At 41.7% G+C, this 16,345-nt stretch overlaps 1 protein-coding gene across 1 annotated transcript in view; it reads right to left on the reverse strand.

Annotated features, from left to right (window-relative positions):
* Positions 1 to 16,345, reverse strand: part of dmpd (F-box protein dmpd) — a 218,819-nt gene that overhangs the window by 77,938 nt on the left and 124,536 nt on the right. The window contains exon 5 of the mRNA XM_070090614.1: positions 2,472 to 2,667. Within this exon, the coding sequence (XP_069946715.1) occupies positions 2,472 to 2,667 (196 nt within the window). The remainder of the gene's footprint in view (positions 1 to 2,471; positions 2,668 to 16,345) is intronic.

Consider the following 16,345-nt stretch of genomic DNA (forward strand, 5'->3'; position numbering starts at 1 on the left):
GTAAATTATTATTATTATTATTATTATTATTATTATTGTCATTGTTATTTTCTCATTTGTTTGTTGGGTTATCTTACTGAAGCTTGGGCAATGTATGATGGAAAGATACTTCTTAATGTACATCAAAAATGAAAGAAATCAGACCACAAATAGCGGAGTTCACTTCTCAGCCATTAGCAGCTGCTTAGCGGTATATTTTTGTATGGTTTTTATGGTTATATTCTCATTTTTTCGGTCTCAATTGATAGAATGGAAGATATATTACAGAAATAGATATGATTTTGATTGCTTTCGTGATGAAAAGTACTTCGAAATTGCACTCACAGTAGCAGAAAAGTTTTGCTCTTCAGCGATGCTCGAGTAAACAAATGACGTCACCATCCAATACCTATCCGCCTGCCAGTCCAAATTCCAATATGCAGTCAAGAATGGGTTGGCATTATTTATACAATTATTACAATAATGCAGTAGTCTGCATAACAGTAAATCTTCTATTTTTTTGTGTGAATAAAAAATTCCAAATGGAAAGCAACAGTAATATAAGAGGGGCCTGGAGCCACGACTAATGAACGGAGAAAATGTTATTTTAGTGCCAGGAATGTCTGCATTGTCTATTCTGGACCCTATTTTGAAACTGGCATCTGTGAAATTGGCCAAACTGCCAATTTCTGACCACTTTATTGGGTAGTTGAAATAGGTGAATGGGCGGTTTCTTGTACTCAGGTACTATACACAAATACAGTTACATAGATTATCGTACATAGCAGCGTATGTATAGAGAATCTAGGATAACCCAAAAAAGTCAGACAAAGTGACATTTCCAGTACCTGGCTTGGGCTTCCCATGATTTTTGGTAAATATTGTTTTTTTCTCAGTTGTTTGTTGGGCTCTCTCATTGAAACTTGGGCAATGTTTGATGGAAAGATGCTTCTTAATGGACACCAAAAATAAAAAAGACGGACGATAAATAAAGGAGTTCACTTCTCAGCCATTAGCCGCCTCTTGTGGTATATTTTCGTATGGTTTTTATGGTTGTATTCTCGTGTTTTTGGTCTCAATTGATAGAATGGAAGATATATTACAGAAACAGATATGATTTTGATTGCTTTCATGATGAAAAGTACCTTGAAATTGAGCTCAAAATAGCTGGGAAATGTTCGATTTTTGCCGATGCTCAATGAACTTTGTGCAAGTCAAGTTGGTTAATTTTATTAAGTGTATTCTAACCTAACCACTCTGTAATCCGGCAAACTCAGTAATCTGGCACACTACAGGTCCCAATGATGCCGGATTTGTGATGGAGGACCTGTACTATTATACATATTATTATTACTATATAAATAATTTGTAATTTTTATTCACACAAAAAATAGAAGACTTACTGTTATGCACAGTACTGCCTTATTGCAATAATTGTATAAGTAATGTAAACCCATTCTCGACTGCATATTGAAATGGACAGTGACGTTATTTGTTTATTCTTACATGCCCCAAAAATTTAACATTTCTCCTACTTTGAGCTCAATTTCAAGGTACTTTTCGTCGTGAAAGCAATCAAAATCGTATCTATTTCTGTAATATATCTTCCATTCTATCAAATGAGACCAAAAAAAAGAGAATACAACCATAAAAACCACACGAAAATACCGCTAAGAGGTGGCTAATTGCCGAGAAGTAAACTCCATTATTTATGCTTTGATCTCTTTCATTTTTGGTGTACGTTAAGAAGCATCTTTCCATTATATACTGCCCAAGTTTCAACAAGATAGTCCAACAAACAAATGAGATCCAATTCCCTAGATCAAAAGCAACAGCCCCTCACCAGCGTCAAGAAACCTCCCTTGAGGTCCACTCGCTAATGGAAATTTCACTCATGTATGGAAGCAAAAAATCAACCCATCGACTGCTTGTATTTGGAAAAACTCGCACATGGATGCGCTCGCAAGTAGAGGTTCCACTGTATATGAAAAGACTGAATTGAAAATTTGTGCAAAATTGTAAGTCTTTACCTACTCTATAAAAAAGAATTACGATTCTCCAACTATGTTATAATAGAAGAATAGTATTTGAAATACCTGGATCCCATCTGACATTTCAAGCTCAAGATGAAATCATATCAACCTGTACATAAATTAAATTTCCAGTTTTTTTTCTTTGTTAACAAATAATAACTAGAAAAAATGCCAGATGTAAAAATCTTATGTCTTCTTATTAAAAGCAAAGTAAAAGTTCCAAAACTATTTAATTTTTTACAGAGAAATCACACTAGTAACTAACTGGGTGACATGACATGGTGAAAGGTTTAAAAATCATTAAATACCACATATTTATATATAACCCACTATGCTGTTAGTATGTATTTATAAATCTATGACAAATTTTAAAAAAACTCTAAATTTAGGAACATGCATCACTAAAGTATAGCATCCACTGCAATTAAAACACAAAAAAAATCATTTATTATTAAGTACCTGAGAATGGTGTAGTTATATCCAGGAAATCAGATCCAAAGTATGTGATTTCTGGAAGACGAGGTTCAATGTGTTCTTTAAAGTATTCCATTGCCATGGTGGAAAGATCGAAGAGTTCATCGGTCACTTTATATGCACGGCCTAAGTTAGGAGTCTTTTTTATGTAAGTCAAGATGCGGTAAACTTCATCTAAAATCTGCCAAATTTGAGAAATATATGATAAATTTATATAACAAATAATACAGTGCATGGACACACACAATAATAATCATGAAGAAATAATGATTGGAGAATGATTATAGCTTTGAGTATAATCCATTTTCATCACCATTAATAGCTGCTCCCATGTGGAGGCACTTTCCTGTGATATTTATCATAACAGTTTGATGTAAGGCTGCAAATTCTACATCAACTCTCTAGGACTCCAGTCAATCCAACATTAAGCACGCTGGCAAAGATTACTGTATTATTAAACTTGAACCATACTAGTACGCAAGTGATGACAATGTGTTCAACATACTAAAACGTACAATTTTTCCATGCCTCAAATTTGTCACATACTGCCATTTTGGGCCTCGGTTCTGTTTTTCAAGTCACTAGTCACCTCATGCGCCTCACGAAAAAATCCAAGTCACGTGGGTATTCACAGGGGCACTGCGAGTGATTTTTATTTTTTATTTTTTTATTATCACACTGGCCGATTCCCACCAAGGCAGGGTGGCCCGAAAAAGAAAAACTTTCACCATCATTCACTCCATCACTGTCTTGCCAGAAGGGTGCTTTACACTACAGTTTTTAAACTGCAACATTAACACCCCTCCTTCAGAGTGCAGGCACTGTACTTCCCATCTCCAGGACTCAAGTCCGGCCTGCCGGTTTCCCTGAATCCCTTCATAAATGTTACTTTGCTCACACTCCAACAGCACGTCAAGTATTAAAAACCATTTGTCTCCATTCACTCCTATCAAACACGCTCACGCATGCCTGCTGGAAGTCCAAGCCCCTCGCACACAAAACCTCCTTTACCCCCTCCCTCCAACCCTTCCTAGGCCGACCCCTACCCCGCCTTCCTTCCACTACAGACTGATACACTCTTGAAGTTATTCTGTTTCGCTCCATTCTCTCTACATGTCCGAACCACCTCAACAACCCTTCCTCAGCCCTCTGGACAACAGTTTTGGTAATCCCGCACCTCCTCCTAACTTCCAAACTACGAATTCTCTGCATTATATTCACACCACACATTGCCCTCAGACATGACATCTCCACTGCCTCCAGCCTTCTCCTCGCTGCAACATTCATCACCCATGCTTCACACCCATATAAGAGCGTTGGTAAAACTATACTCTCATACATTCCCCTCTTTGCCTCCAAGGACAAAGTTCTCTGTTTCCACAGACTCCTAAGTGCACCACTCACTCTTTTTCCCTCATCAATTCTATGATTCACCTCATCTTTCATAGACCCATCCGCTGACACGTCCACTCCCAAATATCTGAATACGTTCACCTCCTCCATACTCTCTCCCTCCAATCTGATATTCAATCTTTCATCACCTAATCTTTTTGTTATCCTCATAACCTTACTCTTTCCTGTATTCACCTTTAATTTTCTTCTTTTGCACACCCTACCAAATTCATCCACCAATCTCTGCAGCTTCTCTTCAGAATCTCCCAAGAGCACAGTGTCATCAGCAAAGAGCAGCTGTGACAACTCCCACCCTGTGTGTGATTCTTTATCTTTTAACTCCACGCCTCTTGCCAAGACCCTCGCATTTACTTCTCTTACAACCCCATCTATAAATATATTAAACAACCACGGTGACATCACACATCCTTGTCTAAGGCCTACTTTTACTGGGAAAAAATTTCCCTCTTTTCTACATACTCTAACTTGAGCCTCACTATCCTCGTAAAAACTCTTCACTGCTTTCAGTAACCTACCTCCTACACCATACACTTGCAACATCTGCCACATTGCCCCCCTATCCACCCTGTCATACGCCTTTTCCAAATCCATAAATGCCACAAAGACCTCTTTAGCCTTATCTAAATACTGTTCACTTATATGTTTCACTGTAAACACCTGGTCCACACACCCCCTACCTTTCCTAAAGCCTCCTTGTTCATCTGCTATCCTATTCTCCGTCTTACTCTTAATTCTTTCAATTATAACTCTACCATACACTTTACCAGGTACACTCAACAGACTTATCCCCCTATAATTTTTGCACTCTCTTTTATCCCCTTTGCCTTTATACAAAGGAACTATGCATGCTCTCTGCCAATCCCTAGGTACCTTACCCTCTTCCATACATTTATTAAATAATTGCACCAACCACTCCAAAACTATATCCCCACCTGCTTTTAACATTTCTATCTTTATCCCATCAATCCCGGCTGCCTTACCCCCTTTCATTTTACCTACTGCCTCACGAACTTCCCCCACACTCACAACTGGCTCTTCCTCACTCCTACAAGATGTTATTCCTCCTTGCCCTATACACGAAATCACAGCTTCCCTATCTTCATCAACATTTAACAATTCCTCAAAATATTCCCTCCATCTTCCCAATACCTCTAACTCTCCATTTAATAACTCTCCTCTCCTATTTTTAACTGACAAATCCATTTGTTCTCTAGGCTTCCTTAACTTGTTAATCTCACTCCAAAACTTTTTCTTATTTTCAACAAAATTTGTTGATAACAGCTCACCCACTCTCTCATTTGCTCTCTTTTTACATTGCTTCACCACTCTCTTAACCTCTCTCTTTTTTCCATATACTCTTCCCTCCTTGCATCACTTCTACTTTGTAAAAACTTCTCATATGCTAACTTTTTCTCCCTTACTACTCTCTTTACATCATCATTCCACCAATCGCTCCTCTTCCCTCCTGCACCCACTTTCCTGTAACCACAAACTTCTGCTGAACACTCTAACACTACATTTTTAAACCTACCCCATTCCTCTTCGACCCCATTGCCTATGCTCTCATTAGCCCATCTATCCTCCAATAGCTGTTTATATCTTACCCTAACTGCCTCCTCTTTTAGTTTATAAACCTTCACCTCTCTCTTCCCTGATGCTTCTATTCTCCTTGTATCCCATCTACCTTTTACTCTCAGTGTAGCTACAACTAGAAAGTGATCTGATATATCTGTGGCCCCTCGATAAACATGTACATCCTGAAGTCTACTCAACAGTCTTTTATCTACTAATACATAATCCAACAAACTACTGTCATTTCGCCCTACATCATATCTTGTATACTTATTTATCCTCTTTTTCTTAAAATATGTATTACCTATAACTAAACCCCTTTCTATACAAAGTTCAATCAAAGGGCTCCCATTATCATTTACACCTGGCACCCCAAACTTACCTACCACACCCTCTCTAAAAGTTTCTCCTACTTTAGCATTCAGGTCCCCTACCACAATTACTCTCTCACTTGGTTCAAAGGCTCCTATACATTCACTTAACATCTCCCAAAATCTCTCTCTCTCCTCTGCATTCCTCTCTTCTCCAGGTGCATACACGCTTATTATGACCCACTTCTCGCATCCAACCTTTACTTTAATCCACATAATTCTCGAATTTACACATTCATATTCTCTTTTCTCCTTCCATAACTGATCATTTAACATTACTGCTACCCCTTCCTTTGCTCTAACTCTCTCAGATACTCCAGATTTAATCCCATTTATTTCCCCCCACTGAAACTCTCCTACCCCCTTCAGCTTTGTTTCGCTTAGAGCCAGGACATCCAACTTCTTTTCATTCATAACATCAGCAATCATCTGTTTCTTGTCATCCGCACTACATCCACGCACATTTAAACAACCCAGTTTTATAAAGTTTTTCTTCTTCTCTTTTTTAGTAAATGTATACAGGAGAAGGGGTTACTAGCCCATTGCTCCCGGCATTTTAGTCGCCTCATACGACACGCATGGCTTACGGAGGAAAGATTCTTTTCCACTTCCCCATGGACAATAGAAGAAATAAAAAAGAACAAGAGCTATTTAGAATAAGGAGAAAAACCTAGATGTATGTATATATATATATGCATGTGCGTGTCTGTGAAGTGTGACCAAAGTGTAAGTAGGAGTAGCAAGATATCCCTGTTATCTAGCGTGTTTATGAGACAGAAAAAGAAAACCAGCAATCCTACCATCATGCAAAACAGTTACAGGTTTTTGTTTCACAGTCATCTGGCAGGACGGTAGTACTTCCCTGGGTGGTTGCTGTCTACCAACCTACTACCTGCGAGTGATATCTTTCAGTAAACAGGCTCACAATAGCTGGCTGATACATCAGTCAGTCTTTCTCGCAGTGAAATCCAGTAAATACTGCTCAATGCAGATAGATCAGTGACACAGAGGAGGGTGACTGAGGATTTTTTTTTTCAGTTTTGAAGGGGCCAACAATGGTGTTACAACCAGAAATGAAAGAACCAGTTCAACACAAAATGTAGCACTGCCATCCATTTCTGGTCTTGCTACACAACACAGGAAATGCCAACAGCTCTTTACTTCCCAGTTAGATAGTGACTGGAATGAATGATGACAGTGGAGAGAACAGTACAGTAGGACCCCACTTATACGACAGGTTAGGTTCCAGGCTACTGCTGGAAAGCAGACTTCGCCAGAAAGCAGAACGCCATTTTTTCCACTTATAAATGCATATAAATGCCAGATGACAAGTTTACACTAACATACATTAAGTTAGCAATAGAACTTAGGCATTAAAGAACAACAACAAAAAGGAAAATACACATACAGTGCACTCATTATTTACCTCAAAATATTCATAGTCTTAATGTAGGGCAAAAGGTGAGTAGCATTTATTATAAGAAGTTAGGTATCGTAGCCCTCCTGGCCACCCCCACCCATACATAATATACTATGACGATGCTTAACCCTTAAAGTGTCCAAACGTAGATCTACGTTTGCGCGCATAGCACTCCGACTATTATTTTCTCCATGAGAAAGAATGTAAAAAAACGTAGATCTACATTCGGAGCGCTACGCAAGCGAACATAGATCTACGTTTGGACAGTTTAAGGGTTAAATAGTGAGATAAAATGCATATATAGTACACTCATTACTTACCTTAAATATCTGAAGTCTTAATGCAGGGTGAAAGGTGAAAAGTAGTATTTATTTGTAGAAAGTGGTGTGGTAGGTAGGGTAGTGTAGGGAAGCCAGCCTGGCCCCCCCCCCACTATGTAAACAAAAAGACGATGCATCTGGTTATGGTTCATAAACATTCATACAAACACCTTACATTGTGTACAAGTTGTCTCCACAGTGGTACAGTAGAATAAATAAAGACCAACACTTCCATTCTCATGTAATTTTTAGAAGGAATGATACTCTGACAAATTATTATTATTATTATTACTATTACAAATTATTATTGCAAGTTATTATTATAATCATAAAAAAGAAGCACTAAACCCACAAGGGTCATGAATTGCTATATAGTATAGAATGAAGGCATACGAAAGGAATATTTATCTACAGTTATCCCCCAGTGTTTGACTAGAGAAAACGTAATTCTTCCAACACTCCTACAGAGCCGCTTTGTAAACAAATCTCATATTTATGTCAATTTTTATTCTGTGGGTGTATGTATAATGTTTATATACTGTGTAATATGTTTCTTATATAATTTTGAAGAAAATATCATAGATGGATTAATGAAAATGTCTTAATTAACATAAAATAAGACATTTAATGTGCCCAAGAGAGATTATTATTACATAGTACAGTGGTCCCTCAATAATCGTCCGGCCTGAAAGTCGTCCATTTCGGAAATACAGTGGTCCCTCGCTTTTCGTAGTTCTCGGCAATCGTAAATTTCGCCAATCATAGGGGTATTTTCGTATAAACATGGACTCGCTTTTCATAGTTTGACTCGCGAATAGTAGTTCGTCCGGGACGAGTATGCAGTGTGAGCCAAGGCGGCCTCCCTACCCAGCCAGTCTGGCATTGTTTACCAGTGAGTGAAGGTCCCCTCAAGTGCTCCTACGAAATATTTCATAATATTCCACTCATTTTAGTGCTTGCAAGTACTAAATAAGCTACCATGGCTCCAAAGAAAGCTAGTGCCAAGCCTGTGGTAAAAAAGGTGAGAAGTATGTACAATGACAAAGTCTTGGGCCATTTTAGGGAAGTGTTAAAGAGACGCCAGAAACAGAGCTCTCTCCACAGTTACTTTGCGAGACAGGACTAGAGTGACTCTCAAGGTGGTCCTAGTGGCATTAAGAAACAAAGAGAAGAGAAGCAACCCCAGAGAAGCAATTGGTACCTGAGGTGTTGCTGGAAGGGGATTCCCCTTCCAAACTGTAAACAATCCAATCTCTCTCCTCCTCCAGTCTCCCATACACTAAGAAGAATCTCCAATAAAGGTAAGTGTTATGCTGTTAATGTTTCATTCATCATTTCCCATTGTATTGTTTATGTACTACATGTATATTTCATGTAAAAAATTTTTTTGTTTTAATACTTCTGGGTGTCAGGAACAGATTAATTGTATTTACATTATTTCTTATGGGGAAAATTGATTCGCAAATCATAAATTTCGTTTATAGTAGTTCCTCCAGGAATGGATTAATTACGAAAAACGAGGGACCACTGTAGTCCTGTTTTTTTGTCTAAATATTGGCTCGCAAATGGTCCGGTAACTCGCTAATAGTCCTTCATCCCGGACGTATACTCACGCTCTGAGCCGCCTGGGCCTTTCCTTCCCAGCCAGTGTGCCATTGTTTACCAGTAAGCGACGGTCCCCTCACGTGCTCCAGCGAAATATTTCATAATATTCCATTTATTTTAGTGCTTGCAAGTTATTTAAGTGCTAAATAAGCTACCATGGCTCCAAAGAAAGCTCCTAGTGCCAAGCCTTTGGTAAAGAAAGTGAGAAATACGATTGAATTTAAGAAAAACATCATTGAACAATATGATAGTGGCGTATGTGTGGGCGAACTGGCCAGGATGTATAACAAATCCCGTACAACCATATCTTCCATCATAGCCAAGAAAAAGGAAATCAAGGATGCTGTTGTTGCAAAGGGGGTAAATATGCTGACAAAAATGAGATGACCAGTACTCGAAGATGTTGAGAAGTTATTATTGGTGTGGATAAATGAGAAATAATTAGCAGGAGATAGTCTTATGATGTCGCTTATTTGTGAAAAGGCTAGGCAGTTGCATGACGATTTGGTAAAGAAATTGCCTGCAACTAGTGGTGATGCGAGTGATTTTAAGGCCAGCAAAGGCTGGTTTGACATAATACACAATATAAATAACATAAAACATGTTAAATACTCCAGAATGAATAATATTTGGCATAATACCGAGCAGTTCGACGGAGGTATGAAGAGGATACGAGATACAAGTACCATTCTCCTATCCCTGTCTTGGGGCTTATATTAGAGAAAGCGGAATGTAGCGCAGAGGCTGTGATATACACTTGTACTGCACCATAAACCTAAAACAAAAAAGCTATTTTCTCTATAGAGATTACCATACATAGCAGCATATGTGTAGAGAACCTAGGATAACCCAAAAAAGTCAGACAACATGGCTTATTTCTAGTACCTGGCTTGGGTTAGCCATATATGATTTTTGGTAAATATTCGATTCCCAGCCAGGGTAGAAAAACTGGGCATGTTTCTTTACACTTGTGGTCTATGTTCACCCATCAGTAAATGGGTACCTGGGTGTTAGTCGACTGGTCCAATACCTGTCCGCCTGCCAGTCCAAATTCCAATACACAGTCAAGAATGGGTTGACATTATTTATACAATTACAATAAAGCAGTAGTCTGCATAACAGTAAATCTTCTATTTTTTTGTGTGAATAAAAAATTCCAAATGGTAAGCAAGAATAATATAAGAGGGGCCTGGAGCCATGACTAATGAAGACAGAAAATGTTATTTTAGTGCCAGGAATGTCTGCATTGTCTATTCTAGACCCTATTTTGAAATTGGCATCTGTGAAATTGGCCATTATTATTATAATCAAAAAGAAGCGCTAAGCCACAAGGGCTATACAGCGCTGCAGGGTAGGGAAGGAAACAAGGGAATTGGATGGCAGAAGGGAGGGGGGATGATCAGCAGGTTACAGAAAACAGCGGGGCAGGGGATAGTACGGGGGTAGAGGGTAGCAAGAGATTGAAGTAGAAAGGGCTGAAGGTATCAGAATTTGTGAAGTAAGTCAGTCGTTGTCAAAAAGTCAATGAGAGAGTCCGGATGAAAGGTGGGTCCATCAGCGAGAAGGGAAGGTAAAGAGAGAGTAGCGGAGCGAAGATGACGACAGAGGTAAATTCTGCGTGCTCGTTGATAAAGCGGGCAGTCCAACAGAATGTGGCTGACTGATAATGGAGCTTGGCAATTCTCACAGAGAGGAGCAAGACGCCTCTCCATGAGATATCCATGAGTAAGACGAGTATGGCCAATGCGAAGACGGGAGAGAGTAGTCTCCCAACCTTGACACTGGTGATAAGAAGACGGCCAGTAACCTATACTCGGTTTAATAGACTGAAGTTTGTTACCGAGCATAGTAGACCAACGTTGTTGCCAACGGGTGTGAAGGTGGGAAGAGATTGCAGCAAAATAGTCCGTAAATGGAATACCTCTTTAAGAAACTGGTAGGTCATGTACTGCTGACCGCGCAGCAGTGTCTGCCTGTTCATTGCCCTGTACGTCAACATGACCAGGGACCCAACAAAAAACAATATCTTTATGCTTGGTAAAGATGCGGCGTAGCCAAAGTTGAATACGGAGGACTAAGGGGTGAGGTGTATCAAATTTTTGTATAGCCTGTAAAGCACTAAGGGAGTCTGAGACAACCACCAATGATGACACAGGCATAGATGCAATACGGATAAGTGCTGTAAGGATGGCATATAATTCAGCAGTAAAAATACTAGCCGAAGATAGTAAATGCCCTTGTACGACGCTGTCCGGAAACACTGCTGCGAATCCTACGCCGTCAGAAGACTAAGAGCCATCTGTGTACACAGCAATGGCATGAGAATGAGAGTGAAAGTGGTCAAGAAAAAGAGAGCAGGAAGCGACCGTAGACAGTTGGGCTTTCGAGCAAGGGAGGGAGAAAGAACAGACTCGAACAGCTGGAACTTCCCAGGGGGGTAGGGAAAAGTGAGATGCTACATGTACATAGAAAGGTGGTAGTTGAAGAGAAGACAAGAGCGAATGAAGGCGAAGAGAGAAGGGATGGAATAAACAGGGGCGGCGAACAAATAAAGAATGTCTACTAATATCAGTGACCATTCTATAAATGGAAGGATTGCGGAGATCATGAGAGCGTACATAGTAGCGCAGGCAATGGGCATTACGGCGATCGGATAAAAATGGAACGTTCGCTTCTGCATAGAGGCTCTCGACAGGGGAAGAGCGAAAAGCACCAAGGCATAAACGTAATCCTTGGTGATGAATGGGGTTAAGGCTAGAGAGAGTAGCAGGAGATGCCGCTGAATAGATCTGGTCACCATAATCAAGTTTCGATAAAATAAGGGTGGAATGTAGGCGAAGGAGGGTTTGACGATCAGCTCCCCATGAAAGATGAGCAAGGGTTTTAAGAAGGTTCAGCCAGCTGTGACAAGTTGCCTTCAGAGAGGTAATGTGAGGTTTCCAGGATAACCTACGATCAAAGAGGAGGCCAAGAAACTTGACTGTATCACGTTCAGGGATACGGGAGCCATAGAGGTACAAAGGATGATCGGAGATGACAGAGCGTCTAGTGAAAGTGATTTGGTGGGTTTTAGTGCTGGAAAATTTAAACCCACGTGTGGTGGCCCAATTGGAAACACGGTCGACTGCATGTTGGAGAGAAACTGTAAGGAGGTGACAGTCAGCGCCTGCACAGGCAATAGCGAAGTCATCAACATAGAGTGATGACCAAATATTTGATGGAAGACTAGAGGCCAAATCATTAATAGCAAGGAGAAAAAGTGTTGTGCTCAGAACACATCCCTGGGGGACACCTTCAGCTTGGATAAAGTCCGGGGAGAGCACATTATTAACCCGAACACGGAAATGCCTGTCAGTTAAAAAGTTCTTAAGGAAGGATGGTAGATTGCCTCGAAGGCCTAAGGAGTGGGCTTGGGCTAAAATATTATACCTCCAAGTTGTGTCATATGCCTTCTCAAGGTCAAAAAATATGGCAATAACTGAGTGGTTATTCGCAAAGGCATTACGAACATACGTATCCAAGCGTAGTAAGGGGTCTATGGTAGAACGTCCCTTACGAAAGCCATATTGACGAGTGGAGAGACTGTTGTGTGTCTCTAAATACCACACTAAACGTCTATTTACTAGGCGTTCCATTACTTTGCAAACTGCACTGGTAAGAGCAATGGGATGATAGTGGGAGGTTTCATGTCCCGTAGTGCCTGGTTTGCGGAAAGGGAGAACAATGGCGGATTTCCACAGCTGTGGAAGAACTCCTTGTGACCAAATAAGATTGTAAAGGCGTAATAGGACTGCAAGGGCTGACTGATATAAATGTTGTAGCATACGAATATGAATGTCGTCGGGCCCAGCTGCCGATGATCGACAAGCTGAGAGTGTTGCCTCCAGTTCTTGAAGTGTAAAAGGCACATTATACTGTTCTTCTCTGAGAGAAGAAAACTCCAAGGGTGCTAACTCTCTGGCAGACTTTGAGGAAAGAAATGAGGGGCATAGATGGAGTCCCTGAGAAATACGGACCAGATGATTGCCAATTTCATTGGCAACATCTAGTGGGTTTGCTATATCAACACCGGCAACCCGCAGAACAGGAGCCGGGTCAGGAGAATATTTACCACTCAGTTTTCGTACTTTTTTCCAGACTGCACTCATAGAGGAAGCAGAGGTGATGGTGGAGACATAATCTCGCCAGCAAGTGCGTTTAGCGTCACGGATGACACGGCGAGCGATTGCACGCTTCTGTTTAAAATCAAGGAGTCGCTCTGTGGTTCTATTGTACCGGTACCTGCCCCATGCAGCGCGTTTCAAACGTACTGCACGAGCACAAGCAGGAGACCACCAAGGCACGCATTTCTGAGAATGCCTGCCCGAAGTTTGGGGTATAGAATGAGAAGCTGCGGTGAAAACGGAGGATGAGAAGAGGTGTAAAAGCTCATCGATGGAGGACGAAGAAGGAACCTCTTTAAAAACAGTTAGGTGTGAGTAAAGGTTCCAATTTGCCCGATTAAATTGCCAGCGTGGGGTGCGAAGAGGTGGCGAATATGAAGGGGAAGTAAGAATGATTGGGAAATGATCACTGTCATGTAAGTCCGGGAGAACAGACCAAGTGAAGTCTAATGCGGCGGAGGAAGAGCAGACTGAGAGATCGATGCAAGAGAGAGTATGAGTCCGAGGATCAAAATGGGTGTGAGTACCTGTATTTAAAACATGGAGGGGGTGGGTGGCAAGAAAAGCCTCTAACTGAATTCCACGGGAATCACAGTGAGGCGCCCCCCCCCCCCCCCCAGAGGAAATGGTGGGCATTAAAATCACCAAGTAACAGAATCGGTGGCGGTAATGACGAAACAAGGAAGGCAAAATCCGGAATAGATAATGCCCGAGAAGGAGAGAGATATAAAGAACAGAGCATATACCACCTATGTAAGTGGATACGGGCTGCTGTGTAATGCAGCAAAGTATGAACAAATAGCTGATGGTACGGAATATCAGTGCGGAGAAGAAGGGCACTTTCATTAAAGGTCCCATCAGGAAAAGGATCTGAAGAATACAATAAATTATAGCCTGAGATGTGAGAAATAACAGCAGAGTGTAATTTTGGATCCTGTAAGCAAACACCAACAGGGGCAAACTGGGAGAGTAACATCTGAAGCTCACCCCGATTACCCCTGAGGCCGCGTATATTCCACTGTAAATAGGCCATGATTGGCAATGATAAAGATACTTGAAATCCGCAGGTAAGGGTTCCTACGGACTAGAAGGGTTAGAAAAGTCCACATGCGGAGGCAGTGGAAGACGTTCAAGCAGCGAAGGAACGGTGCGCTGTGAAGAAAGGAGTTGCACAGATGGAGCAGAGGAGAGAGAAAGAGCGGGAGGTGGATCAGTGTCCATTGATGGTTTGGTCTCTGCAATATATTCAGAGATTGCTTCAAGTGTTTCGGAATTCAGAGATGTCGTATGGGAGACAATATTGGGAATGGTAGGGGGAGGATGAGTAAAGATTGGAACTGTATTGGACTGTACCAAGGTAGGGGGGGGCGAAAGGGTGGAGGGAACTGGAGAAGCGTGGCAGGGGACAGAAGAGGCAGGAACCTGGGAGGTGGCAGGAGAGGAAGAAACTTGGGAGGGAACAGGGGAGGAAGGTACATTACGAGGAGGAGGGTGAACCTCTGCACTTGTAACTGAGCCAGTGAGAGGGGAAGAACTAGGGACAGAGACAGGGAGGGTAAAATGAGGAGGTGGAAGATGGGTAGGAGGTGTTACTGGACCTTTTTTTGACTTTTGAGAAGTAGAGGGACGATTGGGAGGAGGTGTCGTACGAGGTCTCGTCGATACTGAGGCTTGTGAGAGAGAACTCGAATAAGCGAGATTAGACTGAGGCATTGAAGTAGGGACGTCTGAGCTGAGGACAGCAAAAGGATTAGATACAGGAGTGATTATGGGAGAGGTAACCACAGAGGTGGGTGTAGAAGATGGGATACCAGAAGTGGGGGGACGTTTTGAAACACGGGAATAAGAAACACGTGGGAGTCTCCCTTGGAGGCAGAGATGAGGAACTGCCATGGCATAAGGGAGACCTTCTGTCTCTTCGAGGTAACGGATTTCCCGCTCGTTTAAATAGACCTGACAACGGTGAGAGTACGAAGGGTGAGCCTCATGACAGTTAAGGCAAGAGGGAGATCAATTGCAAGACGTATTAGAATGGTCATCGGCACCACAAACTGGGCATTCGGTGATAGATCTGCAATATTTCGCTGGATGGCCAAATCGCCAGCAATTTCTACACTGTTGTGGTGTAGGGATCACCTTTCGAACTTGTAACCGATGTCCTGCTATATAAACTGAGGATGGGAGTTCTCGGCTGTCAAAAGTTAAACGAGCCACATTGCTAGGGTATCGTCTCCGCCCACGGGCAGGAAGAACGTAAGTGTCTACCTTGAGGATTGGGAGATCTTGGAGTTCCAGCTGTTCTAGAATGTCAGTGCCACATGTCTGGAAATTTTGTTGAACTATGGTATGGGGCAGAATGACGGTACCACTACAAGAATTGAGGGAATGATGTTTTTCAAGAGTGACAGGAACAGTATTGATATGGGAAAGACGAGAGAGCTCATGAGCCTGGGTAGCATTCTGTACGGTAATGATGCGCGTACCGCTCTTAAGAGCATGAAAAGAAATATCTTTACCAACATGGCGTAGGAGTGCCTTGCCAATACTATGGTTAGAAAGATAGGCAGTAGAGGAAGTTGGTCATAAAGTGAAGAATTTAGTCCACTGTTCAGTCTGAAACTGAGCGTGGAAAGGTAGTGAAGGACGTGTCGATCGTTTCTGAGAAGAACGAGAAGGTGGAGAAGTATCATCAGCAGGTAATTATCGTTGGCGTTTAGGCGTGGGACCAGAGTTGGTCCGACGTGGAACGGGTCGGCGATTTGAAAATTGCCGCACCGTAGAGAGAGAGGCCGGAAGCATAGTCAGAGGAGAGCGAAGGTCCGATAAATCGAAGGAGTCAGTCGAGGCCTCAGTACCTGAAGCGGGTGAGGAAACAGCACCGGCAATAGGTACAGAGGCATGAGGAATGTCTGAAGAGTGGTCCAAAGACGAGGCGGGGTCAGAACGGGGTGCGGTATCAAGAAGGGGCCCGGGGGTACCAGGTTCATGGACTAGG

This window comes from Cherax quadricarinatus, chromosome 3 (genome assembly GCF_038502225.1).
Source record: "Cherax quadricarinatus isolate ZL_2023a chromosome 3, ASM3850222v1, whole genome shotgun sequence".
Taxonomy (NCBI): Eukaryota; Metazoa; Arthropoda; class Malacostraca; order Decapoda; family Parastacidae; genus Cherax; species Cherax quadricarinatus.